General features: G+C 39.1%; 1 protein-coding gene across 24 annotated transcripts in view; it reads left to right on the forward strand.

Annotated features, from left to right (window-relative positions):
• The window catches only part of dst (dystonin), a 104609-nt gene that overhangs the window by 11456 nt on the left and 67424 nt on the right, over positions 1–25729 (forward strand). For 17 of the 24 annotated variants that reach the window (XM_081724214.1, XM_081724203.1, XM_081724210.1 and 14 more), the window contains 8 exons: positions 7859–7920; positions 10372–10461; positions 13267–13371; positions 14753–14830; positions 16381–16473; positions 23717–23883; positions 24801–24913; positions 25285–25391. In XM_081724214.1, the coding sequence (XP_081580340.1) occupies positions 7859–7920; positions 10372–10461; positions 13267–13371; positions 14753–14830; positions 16381–16473; positions 23717–23883; positions 24801–24913; positions 25285–25391 (815 nt within the window). Of the gene's footprint in view, positions 1–6349; positions 6471–7858; positions 7921–10371; positions 10462–13266; positions 13372–14752; positions 14831–16380; positions 16474–20019; positions 21078–23716; positions 23884–24800; positions 24914–25284; positions 25392–25729 lie in introns of those variants that run through there. The other 7 variants (XM_081724197.1, XM_081724198.1, XM_081724199.1 and 4 more) reach the window with 5 other exon arrangements.

A 25729-nucleotide genomic window follows, 5' to 3' on the forward strand; every position in this document is an offset into this window, starting at 1 on the left:
AGGTGGAGGTGCAGGAGACACTGCTGCGGACCTTATAGAGAGTCTTTATTGCTATTACATCATTACTATGACAATCATATGATGTGGTCTGCCATGAACCAATTTGATGAGTTTGTCAACATGTGTTAATGTGCACTGCTTTACAATATATTACTCCTTAGATGTGCATTCTCAAGATAAAAATATTCAGTAACACTGATGTCATGTCCCAGAGAGGTATCTAGCAGATGTGCATAGCATGACATCATCGCTACAACTGGAACTGTTGACTGCAGTCAGTAGCAGATGCATCCTTTTTTGTGCAAATATTTCATTCAAAATCATTAGTATTTACATAACTGATGAAATGCCATGTCTGCTGTTGTACCAAACCTCATGACAGCCCTTAGTTTTTTGAGTTACTTGCTGTTTTTGGTTGAATAAGCTTGTTAGTCTATATTTATTTATTTATTGTGTTTGCTAAATTAATAAGAAATGCTGTCTGCTGGCCAGGCCGAAGATTTGAGAATTCACTGGTAAAGGTGGATTAGATCTTTTACAAATCTCAGCTGCAAGTGATTACTTGTGGAAAACAGTTGCAACAGGACAGGAATTTTTTGTTTACTGAGATTGCAGTGCCTCTCTGTGGAACTGAAATTTTCACGTGATAATGTAATGAGAATCTGAATATGTGTCTGTGAATATCACAGTGTATTTTTGTGTGTGTCTGTATGTGTGTTCATGGGTGTGTAAATGTATTGGCTGGTCGTTATGGTGACTCAGCCCGGCCGCTCCCTGCTCGGGACAGCTCAGCTTTGTCTGGCTGCGGTCATGTGATTGCTCACGGGCCCTCCCCTCCGGCCTCATGCATTCGATCGATTGGCTGACTCAACAGAGCCTTCTCTATTTAATGACCTAAGGATGCAGAGAAACACACCCATTGCAACAGATTTGCGGTCTTGCCAGGTCCTGTGAGAGCACTGAAGTGAAAACCAAAAGAACGCCAATGACTTTATTCTTGTAGTTCTGCTCTTTTAAAGCTTTGTTGTTACAGATAAGTATATTCACACTGTGAGATATATATATATATATATATGTATGTGTGTGTGTGTGTGTGTGTGTGTGCGTGTGTGTGTGTGTGTAGTATAGAAACATTTGTTATAGCTGTTCCAAAATACAGAATGAACATAGACCTCATGTTTTTTTTTTTTATATAAAATACACACTGTATGCAATATATAGTGATTGTAAAAACTAACATGTGTAGACTTTAGAAACTTTATAAACAAAGGGGAAGCTTAAAACTAAATCATATATTTATTTGGCCTTGTCACTAAAGACTCAGCATTATGGCAAATGTATCCTCCACATCCAAAAAAGATCTCATTTGCCAAAATGAACAAGTCAAAAACATTCAATTTGAGGCTTCAAAGTGATTCTATTTAGCAAAATAGTATGTGAGTTCTGTATGTCATATTATGTGTGCAGCACCAGAAATGACCAAGTAATCTTGGCAGTTAGTTGGTGTTTATTACAGTCTACTAGAGCCTTGTTATCCCAACAGCCTGGCCTCTCAGGAAGGTGACTTTATTTCCACATAGCTTGATGCTTGGTGGATTTATTACCCATCCATATTTATTATGTATTGAACATTCATGTTTACGTATTATTTTAACTGTTTTGGTTATTGTAACCTTAGCTCTTTTATCACCTCTGCTGTACTGCACCTAACCAGAACTATACAGATAGCCTGATTCAGATTGATAACTGTAGTGGCTGAGCACTAAAGCCTGAGGCAAAGATCAATACACATCATGGTCCATGGCACCACCCTGCTATCGAACACAGGGCATTATCCCATGTTTATATCTTAAATCAAGTAGAAGTCTGAAAAGAGGAATTAATCTTTAACATCCTAGCGCTAATGGCCTTCTTGCCAGCTCCCTGAACCCCTGCTCACCTCCAGTGTTCGACCTGAGAGCCCTGAAAGATTAGGGCCTAGTCGTCCTGGGCAACACTGGGCTGCTGTTGGGCTAGAAGTTCTGATTATCGCCTGCTGAGGCAGTCTCTGGCCGTTTGGCTCTTTCAACTGCTGCCTGCCTGATTTAAACAGGTGCCTGTAAAATCCCTACCTGAGAGTCCTCACTGCCCTTGCAGTGCTTCAGTGTCGCTGTGAGTAAAGCAGCTGGACTGTGGTGTAGCTGACTGACTTGGAGCTCTCCTTAAACATGGGCTGCTTGCTTCCACATTCACAGTTGAGCAGAATTTATTGTAGTACCACCAAGGATTGGTGCTCCTGAGTGCTTCTGATGGTAGCTATATATTTGCATTTTGTTTCTATGCCAGGGTAGTGTGGACTCTTTTTTTTTACCCACTTCGAGAGGTGTGATGCAAGCATTGCCAGTATTCGTTACAAGAAATAAGGAGATTAAGAAGATTATTTTGCTTGAAGAGGACAATTGTCATGGCAACAAGACTACACAGTAATATATAGGACACACTGCTCAGGGAACTGATCAGAGAAATCAGTGACCTGATCTGGAGATACATTCCCAGTTACAGTAAATGAGCACATTCTACCACACCTCCCATTCAAAGTCCAATTTCCTGTTCTGCAGCAGGGTTCATACTGAGGCCTTGAGGGCTCACTTCAGGCAGTAATGCTTACGCTGAAGCCTTTAGGGCTTAAGGGCCCCTGGCCCTGCAGTGAAGACCTCACTGTCTCCGGCACATATTCCCCATATTTCCTTTACTTTTTTTCTGTCTTGACTCTCTTTCCAGACTGATAGCATATCTAACTGCATGCCAGCAAGTCCATAATTACAACCATATCACAACTGGATTTGTGATGATATTTGATGTATACAGTCAGTGCCTTACACTGTGGGAGCAAGACACATGGCAAACAGTGACCCAATTTTAAACCCATAGTCTCGTTTCTAAAGGATGACGTCATCAGACCACCATTTCCCTGCATGCTCCGCAGTGGCAGTGGAGACTCGGCGCTCTGCAATTGCCCTTTTGGCAAGAGGTGTGCTTGGCACATTGTTTTATGTCTTACTTTATTTTAGGCCATGTCTGCTGGCCTGTGACGTAAGCAGGAGTAACTGAACCCTGCTGTCGGGATGAGAGAGGAAATGAAGGAAGTCAGGACTCCATTAGCCACTGGTCTGATTCTGCTTCACTGCTTCTGTAGTTTGCTATTGCAAAACGATCAGAAGTTATTTAGCTGAAGGGTTCAGCTGCGGAGCATTTTACTGCCATTGAAGCTTGAAATGAAACCTTTTTAGTTCTTTATTTTTTGAACCATTATAAAGTAGGACTCAGATTACAGATCATGGACAGATGGAATTTTCAGAACAACTTCCAAACACTAATTGTCACGTGTTTTCCATCTAGGGCAACGTCAGTATGATATGGACTGTAATTGGTTGCTGTTGAGGACGCATAAAGATGCATTACCGTTTACACTACAGATGTAATGTGGCCTGATGCAGCTTACAATGCATGTTGGAGGTTTACTGTTGGCCTTTTATAATCCTAATAAGAAGGATGCATGTTAATGACAGGTGTAAACAGGGACTTAGGCTACATTCACATTATAAGCCTCATTGCTGATTTCTGATTTTTTGGTTTGATTGGCTTTTCCAAAAAATTGCAAGTGACCTCTCTCACTCTTAATTCTATGTGATGCATCACCAAGAAAACAAAATTTTAAAAATCCCAGCGTCACAAACAACAAAAAACTTTATATCTGTGAGACATCTCATAATATTAAAACTGGTGAAATGGACACACTAGTACCTCATGTATGCATCACATTTTGCTCTGGAGGATGGCCAACATTTCATTAGCTGTACACAATCTGGTTTGGAAAGAAAGAAAAAATCCAGACTATCGTTTGCTTTTGCTGTTTAGCTGCTGATTGATGATGACAGGGCTAATCACATGCATATAGGCAAAAAAGCACTTAAATTACGACAGGGCTAAGCACATGCATATAGGCAAAAAAGCCACATGAATTCAGATTTAGGACTACATACGAAAGTGACTCAGTCTGATTTGAAAAGATTGGGTTTGTGTTTTCACACAGCGCAGAAAAAAATCAGATCAGTGTTACATTAAGGCAACACAACTAGATTTGAATAACTTCAGATTGGTGATTATTGTGATTATTAGTGCATGTGTGCATCCTATCTTGAGCTGTGTTTGGACTGAAGGTTGCAATGGCTAAATCAGATTTTTTTCCCCCAAGACAGGTTTCTGAAACTGATATTTGTAGCATTAAATGTATGAAAGAATTATGATTGCTTGTCATAAAAACAATCTGATTTGGAATTGAAAGGTCTTAAATGATTCTTCATGCATAGTATATGCAGAATATTAAGCTATACACTTTGCATTAACATGTAATTATATTATTATGGCATATATTTCAATTTCATGGACAGTTCATATAGGTTCCTGAAGCCAACCAAATGGAGCACATGTGCCCCATATGTAGTCATGTAGTCCTCCTCTTTCCACTTAAACATTTCAGTATGTCTATATGCATGCTCTTAAGCCAGTTTTCAGTAGACACATGACAGAAGAGTGGTTCTGGTCAGACCAGTCAAGCCCTCTTATTGTGCTACTAGGAAAGTCATTTACAGGGAGATGCTATTGGGGAATTAATTTGCTCTTCATTCTTCCTTGTTTGTTGTCCTTTAGAACCTTTAAGATGGACCTTATTTATAGATTTATTGAACTGCTAAAGGACAAAGTTAACATTTGGTTGGTAACCATGACATGGTATCAAACCCGTGACATCTTGAAAGTTAGCAAAGTCCCATTTCAAAATGACTTATTCTTTTGAAGCCTTATGTAGAAACTATATAAATTACTGCACTTTATGTAGCTATACACAAAAAATAAACAAGGCATCCTGCTAGTGAAGGAATATGTAATGCATGACAAAAGACCAGCATGCCACACTTTCAATACACAATTGAAAAGTCTCTATCATTTTTATTTCTCAAAGGACATACCAATCTGAATTTTTTAGACAGGTTTGGGAATGGAAATCCGGTTCCTACCGCTGCCATCAACAGTCCCATTTCTGTCAAAATATCTTGCCATATTTATAACCTATCTGGCAATTGAAACACAAGATCATATTGCCATATTGTTGAAGAGGTCAGTTAATAGGACATGAAGAGAGTTTTTAAATGAAAAACTCTGTGCTTACTTTTAACAGCTTCCACACTCTGTCAGTGAGGAGTATTTCTGGCTGCCTCATAAAGTGATCGAAGGAATGCGTGGCCTGACTGAATTAAATAATTCAGCGTGAAATAAAATATTTTAAAATGATCCTAAAAGAATCTGGAAGTGTTGGTGGATTTAAAACGTACCACCTCACTGTATTAAAACTTCAGAACTGTTTATTTCCACCCACCAGGTATACGAGGATTGCAATCAAGATTAAAGACCCAGATAAGGGAGATTAGTGGAGAAGGTCCATGAGACTTGTCCAGGTTTGAGGAATTTATGGGACATAATGTGTTTATGATGTAAACTAGATAAACTAGATAAATCAGGAACATCATTATTATGCGATAATCACATTGCATGTAGGATTGCCATAATTATTCTCATTGAGGCAGAGTTCTCAGGTGTTTATTTGGCCTTTGAAACAGAATTTGGCTGTGAAATGAACTACAAAATCTATGACTGGAGGTGACCTTTACTTTTAAAGTTTGATAGTTTGATAAAGACAGCTTGGGTTGATTCATTTTATTGCAGTGCTATGCAGTTTTTTCTAGTTTTAATTTAGAAACAGAGTGGTGGAATGAGAAAAAACTGTGAAATGTTTTTATTCCTCAAGAGGGCATCATACTCCCAAGATTTCATTTATTCATTCATCAGAGAATATTCCTACAATTCAGCATCTGAACTACCTATAATTATGTAAACCCTCAGTTATATTTGCTTATTCTTAACGGAAGTAACAAAAGGCTGAAAGCTTGGATGCTTAGTTTATTTTAGTGCTCTGGCATATGTTTGTTTAAATGATTCTTAGATTATACACTGAATTTAAGACAAAACCGTGGTTTGTTTTGGAATTATTAAATTATATGGATATTACAGTCATTTTTAGTCTAAAACTAGTTTTAAAAACCTTACTCTTTTCTTTTTAATGGGATCCATTTAGAAGCTTCTGATTTTCCAGCATGACACTGGAAAACCTGACTGAACTCGTCCCAGTTGTGGCGAAAGAGAGGCAGACAGACAGACAGAGAGAAAGAAAGCGAGAAGGAGGGTGTAAATGTTGCCTTGCAGGCTTTAAAGTTGTCAGACGAGCAGAAGTTCCTCCCTTGGCAGCGGGGCTGTGGAGAGCACAGCGAACATGCGTATAGTGCAGAGGGTGTCGGAGCTGCCTGGTGGGATGCTGGACCTCGTGAGGGGCGGGCAGGAGCTCCGGGCTCACCTGGTGTCTCTCATGTGCTGCATGGGTCAGTAACACTCCTCCATTACTGTGCCAATCTCTTTTTTTTCTCCCTGCTGCCTGACGAAGTCATTTGCTGCAGACCGGCTTCCCACTTCTGATTTGGAGTGATTGTGAAACAGTCTCTGGGTAGGGTAACGTTATGTTGGTTAATGGTAGCTGGTCAAAGGTCCATGAGAGTTTTGACTGATCATGTGCTGTTATGGTAGTTTGCTCCCATGGGAAGAATCCTGGAGGATTATATGTTGTGGTTGAGTGTTTAACCTGAGTGAGTGGTGCACATGGTGACAAACATTTGCTGTCCTTAATGATGATAATGATGATGATGATGATGATGGGTGATGGTGTTAGACGTGATAGAGTGAATGTGTGATGAGACAGATAGTCTCTGTGTCTGTAGTAGTCAGTCAGGATAAGAACGTCTGCTACATGGCATAATTGTAACTGTAGGATGAATGTCATTGCAGTCCATTTGTTAACCCTGCTTATGCTGGTAATACTGTGCTTGTGAAAACTGTGCTGACTATGATGAGGTATAAATGCTTGCTTATATGCTCATTCAAAAAAAAAAAAGCACACTCATACTTCTGTGTGTGCGACGTGGAAGTGGGCAAGCTTGTTGCCATGGTTATGAGAAACAAAAAATAATGTGGTCGGGAGCAATATGTAATGGAATCAAAGACTCATGGACTTTGAATATTTTCAGCATAGCTTACTATAATTAAATATCCCCTGGGAAATGTGAACATATGAGTGGTGTTGCACAGAAGAAATGTTGCTGACATTTAAAAGTAAGAAATTCATCCCTCCAGAATAAAATTATTAGAATTATACAGTTTAAGACTATATAATACAGAGTTATACATATTAATTCAGATGAAGAGATGTTTGTAGATTTTTTCACCTCATGTACTTACTACAGATTGACTCATACGCCAATATGAAAGTAAAACAAACAAACAAACAAACAAACTTGCATAAAGAGAAATGATTAGTTTTCATTAGGGCACTAGGAGTTTAAACACTGTTATCTTGGCTCCTGTACCATTTCTTTTACTGCTTAATTTATTATGTTTTCATCCTGTTTAACACTGTACATGTTTAATTTGAACTTTATTAGCACTTTAATTTTCAACATTTTAGTTTAAAATTTGTTCTATTTAAATAGTTTTTAGTTTTATATTTTTGTTTTGATTTTATTTATCTGTGAAACTCTTTTATGTGAAGCACTTTGAATTGCTACTGTGTATGAAAAGTGCTATATAAATAAACTTGCCTTGCATTTTCTTGCCTTCAAAACGTGCAGTACTATACCACTGTATATCTTTTTCCTCTTAAAAATGTGTGTGGTGGTTATAAGAATCCTGTATTAACTTAAGCCTGTTGTCTTTACAGATGAAAGAGACAGAGTACAAAAAAAGACATTTACCAAATGGATCAACCAGCATCTCTTCAAGGTAAGCCCTGTGTGTGTGTGTGTTTGTGTGTGTGTGTGTGTGTGAGTGTGTATAATGTAGTGAAGTACATGTCTAGAAAAACAGAACATTTCATTAAGAAGTCTTTCATCAGCTGTGCCTGGACATTGCATTAATTACATATCTGTTTGCATTACCAGTTGTTGCTATAAAATTAGGTTACTGGTATTTGGAAAAAAAATGTTGCATGCTGTAATATTTGAGGTAATTGTAAAGGACACATAATTTACATGCTAATCAAGTAAGTAAGATTTATTGATAAAGCACTCTTTAAAAAACTTGAAAGTGGCCAAAGTGCTGTAAAAAAAATCAGCATAATGACTACACATGAGAAAACACAACAAAAACAGGTAAACAGGTAAAAAAAACAAAAAAAAAAACCCAAGTAAAACACATAAGATGAGAAAGAAGATGTAGAACAAGATGGGTAAAAAGAGATAAAACACCAATAAGCTGATGAGTACCAAAAACATAAAACACAGGCACTAAAACACGTATTATTACCACAATCTCTCACTATACCTGACAAAAGGGGCTTGGCGAATATTGGACAGCAGACTGTTCCATAGTCTCAGAGGATTCATCAAAACAGGTTGTCATTTTGATGAATCATGTGATAGCCACACCAGCTCTGTTCATGTTTTTTTTTTTTTTTTTTTTACTTGGAGCTTACAAATCTTTTCTTGAATCGCTTGAAAGGTGTGGTTCAGCAAAAAATAGTATAAGCTGGTTTTCCTGCACCTATACAGAATGCCAGTTATGGCAGGCATGCAGCAATGTATAATGGTTCTATAGGCACTGTCAGCTTTTCCATTTCTCTGTTGTGGGAAATGGTTTGAATTATTGACTGAGCTAAAATATAAGATATAAAAGGATAAAATAGAGAATATTTGTTTTAATGCAGTCATCAGAGTAATTATTTCTACCTGTATCACATGATAGCATTACCAGACTGCACTATTCTTCAAGGTGTATAAGATCTCTTATCAAGCAGTGCACTCACTGTAGTAATGAGATAGAGAGAGCTAGAGAGGGAGAGGAAGGAAACAAAAGAACCTTTAACATTTTGTCTCTCTCTAATTTAAATTGCACTCCTGGCGCATTGAATTCAGTCTTTTCTCTTTTTGCTGGTGCAATTTAGCAAATAAACTATTCACAACATATACAATTCACACAAATTAGACTGTAGTGTATAATTAATGAACCTTGGGCAAAGCCTTCTTTGTTATGCACTATAGAGCTTGTAAGATTTTTGCCCCAAATACACTGTCAGATCAATAATGCTGAATCAATAATGCTGAATTGCTGCTTGTAGCTGCTTGTAGCTCTCTCACCTCTGAAATCAGGAAACCTAATGGCTCTGAATAGGTTAAACTTGCAGGACATTGGGTTGGCATCACGATTCTCATCGTATGTATGACAAACACTAGAGACTAATGGTGCTAGGCCTGGGGTTGGTTCTAGCCCTGGGGTCAGTGCTCGGCCTGGAGTTGGTTCTAGGCCTAGGGTCGGTGCCAGGACTCAGCCCTTGCTCCAGTGCAGGGGGGCTAACAGGCCAAGGGAATGCGGGTCTGCCCATGGACTGCAGGCTTCTCTGCTATTTTGGATGCACAGCTGTGTCTGGGGGATGAAGAGGGACAAGGGTCTGGGTAAATGTGGGTCAGCGAGGCGGCGCTAGGTGACTTCAGTGCCGTGGTATTCAGGACTGGATGCCCCCTGAGCTGTGTAGAGTGAGGCTGTGGTGAGCGGCCTGAAAATAAGCTTTCTGTCATTAGCCAGCAGCTAGCTTAGGTATTACTGAATGGGGATGGAAAATGGAATCTGACAGTATAATTATATGTAGGTCAGTCAGAGCTAATGTGGCTAACAATGAAACAAAGGTGCTGTCAGTTAGAATGATTATGCTGGTAACATTCTAGTGCCTGTGAATGATGTTGGACAATGCTGCAACCAAACTATGCTAACATGACTTGCATTTAAGATAACAATACTGCTGACAGTTTGCATGTTTACTTGTAAAATTTGTTCTAAAGAACAGAATCTAAAATCTCAGCGGATTCAGAACTGTGCACAGGGTGCATATTCAGATCTAATATCTGTGGGTGCTGGCCAAATGAGAACAGGTTTAACCTCATTAGAGTGTGGAGATATGTTTGAACTAGAATTTTTTAGAAAACAGGAAAGAAAATATGCTTGAGGTTAACAGTTGATTCAGATTTGGCTTTGTTGTTTTTACTAGGTTTATGGAGAAAACTGTTAAATCGTATCCTGGATTAGACAAATTTCAAATACATTGTCAGTGATATTTATGATATGTCTTGTCTTACATTACTGTCACAAATAATGTTTGTCAACAGAGCAGAAAATTATTATTATTATTATTATTATTATTATTATTATTCACTGTGTAAATATTATACCTGTGTGTTCCAGGTACGAAAGCATGTAAATGACCTATATGAGGATTTACGAGATGGACATAACCTGATTTCACTACTGGAGGTGCTGTCTGGTGACACACTGGTAAGTATAACTGTCAAAAGTAACCGTTGCTTCGATGAACATGTCCATATTTGCTTTATGGTATATCGTAAGTGCCTTCAACATGCTGTATATTAACTTGTTATATTTTCATCAAGCATTAGGAATATAATAGTTCTTTTATGCTCTTGAATCAGACTGCACTTTCTGGTGGTAACCACACAATGCTTTAAGGGCCAGCACAGTAGCGTCAGTAGTTGCAACAGCCCACATGTGAATCTCACTAAAATGAAACTCCCTTTACACAGTATTGCTAACTTGCTACACCTTCTGAGACTGACACTTGACCATTTGTTCCTAATAGCTGTAGTGCATCTAACAATGCATTGAAAGTGTTTAAATTCATAAATTCATTCTTTCATACACTGCACATTACATAACACTGTGACCTAAGATTTCTTGATTGGGGAATGTTGTTTTGTGTTTCAACCATAGTTTGTCTGTTTGTCTATGCACTGCATCTATTAATTAATTAATTAATTTATTTATTTTTGGTTTTTATAAGTTTTACAGACAAAAGTACCATTCTGACAATAAGGTTTGCTGCAGCTTTGCTGGAAGCAAAAGATTCTTCTTTCTGAAACAGTGTTTTCTGTATTCATAAGTCGTTTATACTGTTTGGCATCACATGCAGCTTCGATGCATCAACTGTGTAATGACTGCCCAGTGTTCTACCAGTTATGTTCTGTATAAACTCTGCTTAAAAATGTACACTGCCTGGCCAAAAAAAAGGTCACACACTCCAATATTTCGTTGGACTGCCTTTAGCTTTGATTATGGTACGCATTCGCTGTGGCATCGTTTCCACAAGGTTTCCAAAAGCTTCTGCAATGTCACAACATTTATTTCTGTCCAGAGTTGCATTAATTTTTCCCCAAGATCTTGAGATTTGGACTACTGCGTAAAGTCTTCTTGAGCACATCCCAAAGATTCTCAATGGGGTTCAGGTCTGGACTCTGTGGTGGACAATCCATGTGTGAAAATGATGTCTCATGCTCCCTGAACCACTCTTTCACAGTTTGAGCCCAATGAATCCTGGCATTGTCATCTTGGAATATCCCCTTGCCATCATGGAAGAAAAAATCCATTGTTAGAATAACCTGGTCATTCAGTATATGCAAGTAGTTAGCTGACCTCATTCTTTGGGCACATAACGTTGCTGAACCTAGACCTGACCAACTGTAGCAACCCCAGATCATAGCAGTGCCCCCACAGGCTTGTATAGTAGGCACTAGGCATGATGGGTGCATCACTTCAGCTGCCTCTCTTCTTACCCTGATGCGCCCATCACTCTGGAACATGGTAAATCTGGACTCCTCAGCCCACATGGCCTTCTTCCATTGCTCCAGAGTCCGATCTTTATGCTCCCTAGTAAATTTAAGCCATTTTTGCCAGTTAGCCTCACTAACAAGTGGTTTTCTTAAGGCAACACAGCTGTTTGGTCCCAATTCCTTGAGTTCCCTTCACATTGTGCATGTGAAAATGCTCTTACTTTCACTATTAAACATATCCCTGAATTCTACTGATGTTTTTCTACGATTTGATTTCACCACATGTTTAAGTGATCGCCGATCACGATCATTCAAAATTTTTTTCTGACCACATTCCTTCCTTGAAGATGATGTTTCCCCACTGTCCTTCCACTTTTTAATAATGCGTTGGACAGTTCTTAACCCGATTTTGTTAGTTTCAGCAATCTCCTTAGATGTATTCTCTGCTTGATGCATGCAAATAATTTGACCCTTCTGAAACAGATTAACATCTGTTCCACGACCACAGGATGTGTCTTTCCACATGGTTGTTTAACAAATGAGAAGCTACTCACTGCATCAGTTAGGGTTAAATAACTTGTTGCCATCTGAAACATAATCACCCATGCAGTAATTATCCAATGGGAAGTGCTTACCTATTTGCTTAGTTAAATCCAGGTGGTGACCTTTTTTTGGCCAAGCAGTGTATTTCAGTTTATGCCAGCATTGAAGGTGTTTGAAGTAGCCGGGTTACCAAATTGTTCATTCTTTTATAATATTTGCTCACAGACATTGATATTTCTTAGTTCTGGATATATAAGGTGCTGTATATTAAGGGTGTCTCAGAAGTTCATAAGAATCTACATATAAGGTCTAATTATGTATGACTTATTGCAGTGATTGCATCCAGCACCAGTAGTTTTGCATTTAGATTGCTCTTGAATCATTTGAATAAACTGTGTGCAGTTAATGCTTATTCTTAATGCTCTCACCAGTGGCCATTAGCTCTTGAGAAAATAGGCCTACATAGTTATTTCTGATCATTAAAAATAAGACCTCAAATATGTTAAATATGTTTAATCAGTCTTTTTTTTTTTTTTAAATCAAGCAGGTCATTAAACTGCTGGTTAGATTAGTGATCTGCCAAAAAAAGAGAAATAGCTCTTAGAATTCCCCAGTAACTCTAACTGTAACTCCAGATATGTGTCATTTTAAATCTGTATGCGCTTCCTACATTGCCCTAAGCCTGTTCCAATTTAAAAACCAAAAAGGCCACCCCATCTGAGAGCTCTTCAGAATTGTTTTCTTTTGTTTACTCCATGTTTTCTCTTTCCTATCTTCCCTGCTCTTTCTCTCCCTCCTTCTCTTCTGTCTTTCTCTCTTTCTCTGTTCATCACTCCTTATTTGTCTACCTGTCTCTGCACTCCCTCTGTGTGTGTGTGTGTGTGTCTGTGTGTGTGTCTGTGTGTGTGTGTCTGTGTGTGTGTGTCTGTGTGTGTGCCTCTCTTTCGCTCTCGCTTGCATTCTCACGGGCAAGCCGAGGGAGCGCGAATTTCTGAAGACATTGCGATTGGTGAGTGCCGGAGCATGTGCAGTTGAGCGGCATGGACGTGTGCGGGATGATGATGATGAGGATAAGGGGGTAGGTGTGGTCACCTGCACTACCCCACCTCAGTAACAGCACTAACTGTTGGTGTGTGGTGACAGTTAATCAGTGTGCCAAAACTAGGAAGCTTGACTTCTCGTGGACTGTAGAAATATAGTCAGTGTCTAAGACTTTGTCTTCAGAGATAAATAAATACCATGTGCTGTGTTGTTTGAATAGGGCCTCTGCATTTGGCGGGGTTGCCATGGAGTGCTTTAGAATGTGAGCTTGGCCTCTGTGTTCTTGACAAAAAAAAAAGCACTGAGAACTAATGACCTGGCTGAAATTCCTAGTGCTTCACTGATCATTATTCATGAGGATGGCATTACCTATGAAGCCTTACTTTTGAATTCATACATTTTTTTCCCCATTTTTAGTACCATATAAGTTTACTTACTGCCTATATTTCAGTCATCCATATTGCACACTGGAATTAAGTCAAAGCCTTTAGTTCTAGCCTATGTGGTTTGTTGCAACAAACACAGACCTGCTGCAACAGTATGCGTATTCGTTTATCATCCATCACGTGCTCAGTTGCATTATAGCCTAGAGTATGTTATCCATCTACACTATGCAAAGTTTTGGTTTTGAAAAGGAGTTATTAGAACTGTGGCCAGAATTAAGGTATATCCTTCCTCTGTAGGTTTCTCTTCATCTGCTCACTGTATTCTCATGCATCGTTCTCTATCTGATTGCTTGACTGCCTCATGCTATACACCAGGTGCTCTCTGGTAGTCCTGTCCCAGGTGCCTGGCTTTCGGCTCCCACAAACCATCATGCAGCTTTGCGTTTGACCCATCATTCAGGTCCAGCATCGCAGGACTTAATGTTGTATAAGCACCTCCAGAAGTGCCAGTTTTCAGGACGTTTGTGAGAAGGTCTCCCATTCAGAGAAACCGAAACTCTGAAAAGGAATTTCCACTGCTTTCCACTGCTGTTTTATGTAATAAACCTGTTCTGTGGTATGTAATTTGCGGATCTGCTTAGCAATCACATTGGACCTTTTTTCCCCATGATGTCCAACCCCCCCGCCCACACACACACACACACACACACACACACACACACACACACACACACACACACACACACACACACACACACACACACACACACACACACACACACACACACACACACACACACACAAAAAGATGATCAGCCTTCCTTTCTGTTCCATCGATTTCCATGAGCACTGATTTGTAGCTTTAACCCTCAGGGCTGACTCTCTTTCTCTCCCCTGCAGCAGGCTATAAAACAGGCAGGGCCCTCCTGCTACTGAGGACGTGGTGAGTGTGTGGTGCTGAGAGCATGGCTGTCTGAAAGTGATATAAACTTATGTGTCCCCTGCCTTGCTCGTCCCCCCTCCCTCCTGCAGCCTCGGGAAAAAGGCCGCATGCGCTTCCACAGGCTCCAGAACGTACAGATCGCACTGGACTACTTAAAAAGGCGGCAGGTGGGACTAAACCCTGTAGGGGCCTTTATACCTCTGTAGCACTTCTATTAGCAGTTTCTCCTGTCATTTTACCAAGTATTTAAAATAGGATAGAGAAACAAATGGACATTAAATATCAGTGTAATTAGTAATTTTGTCACCAGTGTAGAAACTCATATTCCCTGTGATGGTGTCAGGTGGTTAATCACTGTGGCCTAGTGCTGATGAGAAAATGGATTCGTTGAGACATGACATCACTGATAGGGATCTGAATAAGACAAAGAAGGGGCCTAAATCTTGCATAAGTCTTCAAGAAGTCCCCTAATTTGCAGAAATGTCCTCCTAGTTATTAAGCAATCAGTGTCCAGTTTACTTTCATTCTTGGCCGTACTGACAAGTTTATTGTTTCAGTGACTTCAAGACAATAAACCAGAGCAGTAATGAACTGCTGTAAAGCAAGATGATGTCAGATTTAACATAATTAATGACTTATCCTGAATTTCTGAGAAATTATAGTTAAAGCACGTCACTTCAATTCCAATAAAGTACTCTGATTTAGGATTCTTAAAATGTCAGATTTGTTTGAAAAAATAGTTTTTTAAGGAAAAGCATGGACATTATTTGTTATGTCATTATTGTCTGAAATGTATTGTTTTTAGTTGAACAAAGCTTGTGTTGCACATTAACAACAACAAAAACAAAAAACATTTAATGGATAAGCATTCATTCAAAGGATCCATTATTCTGAATAAATGTTCTAGTGTCTAATTTCTTCTGTCTTTTGGTTCCCTCTTCTGGTTGTTAACAGACAGTAACAAATAACAGTAACAATTACTCAAAATAATTAAAAATCACCTGCGACAAAGTTACAAATTGGCACGTACTTTAGAATTTTTTTTAATATGAGTATTAATGGTCATCATACTAAAAACTCAAGGAGTGTATTTTCAGGGAATATTAGATAGATGCCTTCATAGTGATGTCTCACTGGGAGATATGATTACTTGTCAAAACCGTCACAGATTATCACAGTCAAGTATAAGTAATGACACTGTGTTCTGATGGTTTTGCTCCTTGCACTTTGATATGGCAGATTATTTCTATAAAGTATAACCAAGACTTAGTTTAAAATATTTGGCAATATAGATTACAAATAGATTACACAGGAGAAATTAATTAATAATGCCATATATATCAGTTCTAGGCAGGGTTATGGTTTACATGTATTGGATCTGCTGCCTTTTTCCTAATGAAGATTTTAATAAAAGAAAATGTGGAATGCAGATACATGACAGGACCATTTGCATGTAATCTGAGATCATTACATTTTTCAGGTATTGAAAAATGCCTACATCTAATATATGTATGAATAATTAACCTTATGAATTAATTTTTCCTGCATGATCTACTTATAATCTGTTTTATAAATTATTCCAAAATTCTAGTTCAGTTTAAGAGAAATAATATGCCATGATACTATACCTGCACATTTTTAATCTCCATTTTTAATAATGTTCAGTGCATTTTCTAAAACTGTTATTGCGTTACTCAACCCATTACCCTTCCCACAGGTGAAATTAGTGAACATCAGAAATGATGACATCACCGATGGCAACCCAAAGCTTACATTGGGATTAATATGGACCATTATTCTGCACTTTCAGGTCAGTCAGAATTATTTCACCTTTATCTGCTTGTTAAACAGCCATTGGTTCCAGAATGTTCCTTTCATTGTTCCGTTTTGCTTGAGATTCTCTTACTAGTTTTAATGATATTACAAAGGCTTCCCTTTCTGGCTCTGAAGTATTGGCTGAGAAAACACGAATACATACTGCTGAGGATAAAAAGTGACTACCACAGTATGTGTTTTGTTTTAAATTTTGTATTTCATTTTCTGACCTGATAAACCTATTAGAAGAACCAGTAAGATGACATGATAAATAAATTGTTTTTGTCATTTTAGGGGATTAATAAGTATGACAACAAATGTCGTCTTACTACTTTTAATGCTGTTCTGATAATGCAGTTTACCTTTTGACCACAAGAGGTCAAACCTGCCATATGGTCTTTCATGCTGCGAACAACCTGGGTTGAAAACCGTACCAAATAAGAAATGTCATCATAGCACTTGTTGTGCCATATAACTGTTTTCATGGGATTAAACATTATTCACATTGTTTTGTTCTTGTCCAGGTTTTCATATACACTGTCGGTGGTGTAATATGTGCAGTAGTTTCATACATTGTGCTTATGTGGCTATTCTCTTTTGATGCCATTGTGATTACCTCCTGCAAGTACAAGGGGCTGAATAAAAATGAGCAGGCCTAATTTACTGTATATCTCCTTTATGTCTTTGCCTGCAGGAACATTCCATGTCATGAATTACTGTGGTGTGCTAACATGTATGTTGAGGGATCTGATTGCATTTTTCTTGACTATGCTGTGTGATTGATATATTCAGTTCATGCTGTGCTTAGCAGTTACTTGGAAATAGTTCATTATTTTTTTCCATGTAGATTATATTTCTCAGTTATGAATGCTGTTTATGTGTTTAAAGTGTTCTGTTCTCTGGATGATTTTGTCAAGCCATCTGCCTCTGTATTTGAGGGATCTGACGATGCCGATCACATCACTTCAGAACAAAGTCTTTAAGTTCCTATACTATGTGCTTCTCCAACCTGATGTATGATGGATGCAGACAAATGTGTAGTAGCACAGATTGTCTCTCTTTTTTCTGGAGAGGATATGTTGTCACCTGCTGGTGTAGTGCCAGTGCAGGGTTTTTACCAGAGTTGAGGGGAGGTGATGGCTGGACACATTTCTGCTGTCCTCACTGTGCTGCTGCAGGCTAACCAAGCATGATCACAAGCCCATGCTGTCATCAGGATATCAAGTCTGATTCAGGGGAGGTTGGGGGTTGTGTTTAGAGTACGTGAATCCATTTTGTTACTGGTTTGCAAGACATTCTGTATTATATGTCCTGCTTTTGCATTACTTTAGATGTTTCTCTGTCTGTCTGCCCATTTCTCTCTCTCTCTCTGTCTCTTTGTCCTTCTGAGGCTGATGCTATGTTATTAATATCCCGAGTTCGGGTGACTCTGTGAAAGAATAATATCTGCGTTCGCTCTCCGCATCCTGACTGAAGGGCACAGAGATTCGGTAGTAGATTCCGGCAGGCAGTTGACAGGAATGCTCGATTGCATTCCTTTTCCCAGACTACACTGAGGACCTAGCCTTCCTGCTGGCCCACAGCTGATAAATCCTCTATTTGGAGTCTTTTGAGGCAGGTCCAAAGATATGGATGGTGAAAAAAACAAAAAGTACCCACTAATATGTGGGTGTGGTATAAAAAGGCGCTTTATCATTTTTGGGCTCATAAACCATGTTGACAGGTAGTGTGGGGTGATGTGTGCTAGCACCTGCCCCTGTCACTCTCACGCGAGCCGTTAGGCATGAGACGCTAGTGGCTGTGGGCCTGTTGCCTCTTGACTCTGCAGATGTGGATCTGCCCCACTCAGATGTTTTCAACGACTCTGCCTGGTTTGTAGCTCCTTAGCCGATGTCAGAATCCAGCTATGGCTTGGCATGTTTTTGAAGTATAATCATATTTTCTTTCTTTGTTTTCTTGTATTTGAATCCTGAGCTAATTATATTTAATGATTATTATTGACAGTCTAAGCATTTTGATTCTTAGCCAGTTCAGCACTCTCCAAGTCCTACGTATAGCTCAACAATTGGGGGTAGGGGTAGGGGTGCTTTGCGCACTTTGTGAACTTTGTCTGAGGTGTGTAGATCTGCTGCTCTTTCTTTTTGAATCATTACCCATGCCCTGAGTGTTCCAACATGCGTGAAATCTGTCTCTTTAGACCACAAAGATTCTTTAAGATGTTTTTAGCTTGTGGGTGGGTGGTGGAATGATGTTACTCTTTTCTTCTGATTTCAATGAATAAAGGGTGTACGTAAGGTATAATTTCATGTTTCCACAGATAACAATATTACAAAAGATTCTATTTCTTCTCTACACTGCTGCTAAACCATAAAACAGCAACTGCTGCTCAGTTAATTAAATAACTGTAAAATCTATAAAAGTTAATTTAGTTAATCATAGGACTTCAATTACACCCTTTCCCTTTGATATCATGACATAATTTTATGTTATTGCTGTACTGTTGTAGAACTAAATAATTTCTATATGTTAGTGTTTTACTGCTTATCTTCCAGGGATTTCAGATCACAGATTATGTTGCATAAGATCTAGACAGGGCAGTTGAAGGGCTGTGTTCAATCCCATTATTTTGTATATGGGTTAAAATGATAAACTGGGAGAAAGACCATGTGCTAGAAAAGGTTTTTAAAAAGGTTCCATGTCAGTGATCTTTCTTGTTGTTTAATCTTTAATTTTCATACTGCTGTAGCCCCTGTGGGACTGTGGAGCACTAAAGTACATAAAGCTATTGACTTTGACTCTGGTGCGAAGTCAGTCCAAAGAAAACGTCACTGACTAGTATTAAAGCCATGTGACACTTTATTTTTAGTTTTGTTGTGTCATGGAATTATTTTCACTATTTCAAAAACTAGTCACCAGTGACCTCTATAGCAGTTTCTCTTTATTGGTGCATTTAAAAAGATTCCCTGCATCTTTCTATACAAATAACAGCTCAAACAATCTATTAATTTATTTTAATTTGCCCTATTTGTTCATAAATACATGGAATAACATGTAATACGTAAAGCACCCTTTTTAGTCTTTGCACTAGATTTAAGAACAAATAGAGAGACCGTTGTCATGCGGGGACACCTTGGCCAATGGTGTACTTGTCAAGACAGCTGTGCTGTCCTGTTATATTTAAAGCCCACATGACAGGCCACCATCCTCCGCGGCCGGTACGTGCTATGTGATCGGCTCAATTTGCTGAGCAGTGCTTTCGGAGGCGGAATACTGCAATCAGAAGCCATTAGGCCATGAACGGAATATGAAGCACTCTTCTCGCCTTACACCCTCCCACCCCCAGCCTCCTGGCCCTCTCCAAACCTGTGACCACCAACACATGGAGCAGCTGAGGGAAGCTCAACACTGGCAGGGCAGAGAAAGAGAGCAGACTGGGATGGCCTCCCAGCAGGGGGCGCTGGCACTCATTGAGCCACAGTGCTCTCCCTGGCACGTTGCCTTCATGATGTTTGTTTTGGATTAGCAGGGCAAAGGGAGCGGTTTCAAAGGTCAACAGGGACTCCAGCGTGTCGGCAACAAGCCGAGAGCGCCATGACGTGAGAGACTGGGAAAGGGAACGTGAGCTCTGTAACGTGTCACCGGAGCACACAAGACATAGACTAAGAAGCTTCACTGCTCAGACCGGCTGCTTGGATGGCCAGTGAGTTTTAGCAGTAAGCTGCTTGTCACCAGATGCCTTTCAAATAACAACAAAATTACATGGCTGCTTTTTCCCAGAACAAGGGAACTCTTGAGCTTCGTGGATTTTCTGGTGTGTGTGTGTGAAGAAATCAACATTGTTGGGCTCTGTTGGAGTTTTACGAGAATCAGCATGTGTGAGTGAGAAAAATGGGAAACGCATGCGGATGTGTGAGGGGCCCTAAGGAGGAGTGCTACGCTGATCCTACAAAAGCGCCACTTAACCCCGCACCCAAAGATCTCCGGGGCCGCCGTTTCTTCCAGAGAAGGAAGAGGAGGAAACATGGAGAGCTTCATCCCAACAACTCTGTGAGCAGCCACAGAGCGCAAGACAGCTCCCAGACTGAGAGAGTTTGTGATGCCACGGGGCAGAATTCCCACAGTCACACAGATACTCCACACCCAGAGCAGGCTGAAGTTTCAAGACCTAGAAGAGGCAGCAACAGCCACAGCGTTTATATTGGAGTGGTTCCCGTGTTCAGAATTGGCAGGAAATTGGGTGCCCAATGGTTGAACAGAAGCTGCCCATCCATAGAGCAAAACCTCCACAGAGTGGCAAAGCGCTCAAAATGTATTGATGCAAAAGAGCGGCTGTTACAAAAGAGGCTACTTCGGAGGAAGCTGCAGAGGGCAGTGAGTTTTGGTGCGCTGGAGCATACGCTCCGGACATTGGGGGGGTATGACTCCCATAGAGGCTGTACGGATCACGAGCTGGAGAATGTGAAGGGGCCCACCAGGATTATATGTGATGGCCATGTGCACAGGAAGAGGAGGAGGGTCAATTCATGCTCTGGAGGATCAATTTCCCAGGATTCCCTGGCCATTGTCCAAAAAAAGTCTGCTTACCCTAAACAATGTGAGGTAAATTAAGCATTGAGTCAATCCATTTTAAGCTTATTTTCAGTTTTTTATTGTGATAGCAATGGGAAACATTTTGACAAGAGAAGATATGTAATGTTTTCAAAATATCTCTTGTACTTGGTTTGGCAGCCGCTTGCTCCAGAGCTATTTTGGTGTGTTTGAATCTTCTGTTCTCCCTTAACAGTAGTCTAAAAACTATGAACTTTCAGTTTCTGACTGGCAAGCTATAATTAATGGCTCGTAGATGCATACTGAGTTTACCTAAATGTCAGTATGTGTAATTATTACAGACAGTTTCAAACTGTTCATTACCACTAAACCTCTAACTTCAATGTGTTGTGGTACTGTGTGAGGCATCCACCTCAGAGCCTATTCTGAGTGCTACAGATAGGTTTGGTCACTGGTGCTTAGTCATGTAAGAAGATCACTAATGAGCTGTTGAACCATGAAGATCTAAATCAACTGCTAATCTCCATTACTTAACTTGATGTACTTAAGCGCTTTTAAAAAAGATCTTTGTTCCAGCATAAATTGATAAAATAACTGGTGAATTTAAGATGTAGTATACTATGAACATTCTGATCTGTGTCCTAAAATACGTTTTGCCCAGCATGCAGTTATATTTTAGTAAAGTATCCCAATTATTGTAATTAATGCCTAATCAGTTTATATAATGCAGTCTCTATTAATATTTGAATCTTCTGTTGTGCCAAAAGTTTTGAAAAAGTCCACATTGATTCATTTTCCTGTTTAAGGGGTCTTTATATTCAGACTTTTCTAATCAGAGACTTTGGACTTTTGGATTGGTCTGTGTAAATAAATACCATGAGTAAAAAAGCACAAATCAAAACAGTGCTTCTAAGTCTATGGGAGTGGACAACAGCTCAGTGCACAATTGACTAAACTACTGTTCTCATATTGCGTTGAATAAATACATTTTTGTTAACACTTTGTTTATAAGCTCAGCAACCGTTAAAAGAAAATTTAGTGTGAAACTTATAAAACAGCACCACACCTTGTGATTCTTTATTTTAATAACAAAGATGGTGGACATCAGCTGTTGAGATAACTGTTAGGGAGTTACTGTTTACTTTCATTCGGTGTTATTGATGTGGGGAAGTGTAGCTTTGTTTGTTTGTTTGTTTTTATTTGTTTGGTGTTTTAGAGGTTAATTGTCAGCAATAAAGGGCATTTCTTAGACATTCAGACATTTCCTCAACCATCTGTCAGGTTAACAACAATAATAACAGCAGGTAGCAGGTTAATAGCAAGTTAACAACAATAATAATAACAGCAGGTTAATAACAACTGGCAGAGTCCTGACTTATGGCAGAATTAGTTTGCTATTTATAAATACATACATACTTGTGTAGTTTTGGCAGTCTGGAATTTTTTAACTTTTGAATAAATGTTTTTTCTGGCATGTTCATTTCGTTCATGTTCATTCAAATAGTGAATTGTATAAGCATTGCTGTCTGCACAGTATGGACATAGCATAAAGATTGTGAGAAGCTGTCATAAAATGTGTGAGAAGCTCATTATGAGACTAGATGCAAAGGCCTAAGCAGAATGGTATTTAATGAAAAAAAGCACAAAGCAGACAGTTAGTAATCCAAAATTCAGAAACATTCAGGCACTGTCAAAACATAATCAATCAGGCTACTATTGTCATGATTGGCCCCTTCTAGCGTCCTCTCTCCATGGTTTCCCTGTCTCGTGCCATTGTTTCATTTTCTCCATTCCTGTTCCCCTCCTTGTTTTGGTTTTTGCTGTATCATTTGTATCACCTGTCTCTTTCTGCATCTGTCTCATAATTGCTCCACATCACAACTATAGACTTGGGTGTGAAAGAAAATCATGAACTCTATATGAAAGAGAGACTTCACAAACAAACTGATTCAGGGGAAAAGAAGTGGTAGTTAATGGGTACAGGATTGGAGATAGGTGAAAGTGATGAATGGTGGGAGCTGGCATTGAGCTGATGGTCAGTAGGCCGATGAGGCAAAGTGCTGGGATGGGTCAGGATGTGTGGCTGAGGGCATGACAGAAATACTGTGAACTGATAACATATTTATTTAATGTGTTCAAGATGTGTGCATGACGTTACAAAGACATGTCAATATTTTAAGTTTACCTTTACTGTGTTCCTAAACAAGGTCAAATGAGATCGTTTTTGCTGTTTTTTTAAATTTACTTTGGGTCATATTTCGGTATGAGTCAGCAAAGCAAGCACACTATGTAACCTTTTTGTCTTTTTATGTCTGCTCTTTCTGTCCTGAAAATTAACATTTATTCATTGCTGCTCCTGATATGTTTGAGTGAAATATTCAACTGAATATATTATTGCAGGCTAAATGTTATTTGATGAAGTGAGCGACTGTGTCAGGCAATGAAATGATGGATGGATAAATAAATGAAAAGATGAGTGGAATATTTGGTAAATGATTAGTCTTTCAAAGTATTTGGCAGTATCATTTTGAAAAACATGTTCTGGCACATAGTTCTTCAGAATATTGAGATTTGAAAGTAAGTTCTGTGGGTTTCACCACATGCTTTCTTAGTGCTGGAAATGACTGATTTTATATTCAGTTACAAATGTGATTAAGGTAATAGAGGTCTTTTTTGATTCCTCTATATAGATATCAGACATCCACATTCCTGGGGAGTCAGAGGACATGACGGCCAAGGAGAGACTGCTCCTGTGGTCCCAGCAGATGACTGAGGGTTATGTTGGTGTCCACTGTGACAATTTCACTACCTCCTGGAGAGATGGAAGGCTATTCAACGCCATTATTCACAAATATAGGTAATAATCACAGATACTGTTTCTTTTTTTTTTTTTGTCATTAGCAATCATTGCTAATGCTTCAAACTAAGCTTATTCTGAAGCTACCTGGCAACTATCAGTGACTAATTTTGGTTTTACCTTTCCTTAAGTATTGAAATGATCTCCCTGACTTGATTGAACATGCATTCAGCATTCAGCAGACCTAATCAAGCAGTACCCAGTCCAATTATAACTTTCTCTCAATAATGCCCTACTTCTGTTACTACAGATAGTCACTGGATTCTCAGTAATTAGTATGTCCTAGGACATTAAGATCTGGCTTTTTATCAAGAGTAATTATAGCATGGTTTCAGAATTCAACTGACTAATCACACCTTTCCTAGTTGTTAACTTTATCTCCTGTCATGTCTTACTTTATGTTACTGTAGATAGTCATGGTACTCACAGTGGTTTGTCCTTGTGGTTTGCGTATCTTGTGTAAGTCAGTAAGCGCTGGTATTTTCCTTCTGACCTCTAATGGCTCGTCTGTGGCTGATGTCCTCTCTCTTAGAGAAACACAAGTTGACAGCAGTGGAAAGTCTTGGTCACCTCTGGCATTCCATCTGTGCTTTAACAAATTCTTAGTGCTGCATCTTTGCCTTGTCCTAGTTTTAGTACATCAGTGAGTTGATGAGGTGTTAAGTAAACAAATTACCTTGTTTATTTGCCCCCCCCCCCCGAAATTTGGAAATATCCCTATCAAAATGAATAAATAAATTGATGATTAGTTTCAAGTTTCAAGTTTGGTTTATTTGTCACATACATAGTCATACACAGTATAACTGGCAGTGAAATGGTTTTGTGAGTGCTCTGTCCAAACATTACATTCTAAATCTGATGGTATGACATTAGATTTTATTTTTTTTGTCTTGTCTTTCTGGTCTTTCTTGCTGTAGGCCTGACCTGGTGGATATGAGCAAAGTATCAACACAGAATAGCAGATCAAACCTGGAGCATGCTTTCAGTGTGGCTGAGCAGCTGGGGGTTGCTCGGCTGCTGGACCCAGAGGGTGAGTTCATCACTCACGTTTGATCATCACTGTCTTTTTATGGTATATAGATTCTGTAGGCACCCAAATCTGCTACACTGAGAAGAAATATTGTTGTCTAGAGGTTCCTGAACAAAAGCTTTTAGAAAATGTAATCTTGGTTTTATTGATGAGAGACTGAAATAATGAGTATGCAGTCATCTTTAGTTTCATGTTTGCCAATCGTTCTCTCAACAGTGTCCATGATTTTTTGAAGGCAAATCTAAATAAAGAAATACCTAATAAACATTTGGGAGAGTCAGGAGTTTGGGAGGCTGTAATGTGGACACTTGATGCCATTTTAATTGCAGTTCTTTATGGGCTGGCATGGGTCATAATATCTTTCTTAACAGATGTGGATGTAACATCTCCGGATGAGAAGTCAGTCATTACATACGTTTCAACATTATACGATGTCTTCCCTAAAGTACCGGAGGGTGTTGAGGGCATAAATGCAAATGTAAGTTGAGACTGAAAATATATACCATGTTTACCATTTGGAAATCATATCATCAGCCTACGTCATGTTTATTTCTATTATGTAGTGGCCTGTTACTAAGGAGATATGATTTGAGGCAAAGCTGTTTTTGTGGTATCGGGTATAATGTTAGAGCTAACACCATGACTACACTTATAAATCAAGTATGTGCCTGGTCTTATGATGATGTTCTCTGTGCTCTCTGAGCTAAAACACCTTAGTATTAGTTGCCAGTTCATTTAGAAACTGTAGGTTTGGCTAGTAAACAATAACCCTTAAAGTTTAAGCTTCATTTTGGTTATGACATTTAGCTGTTGTTT

This window comes from Electrophorus electricus, chromosome 12 (genome assembly GCF_041902795.1).
Source record: "Electrophorus electricus isolate QZ-2024a chromosome 12, ASM4190279v1, whole genome shotgun sequence".
Classification (NCBI taxonomy): Eukaryota; Metazoa; Chordata; class Actinopteri; order Gymnotiformes; family Gymnotidae; genus Electrophorus; species Electrophorus electricus.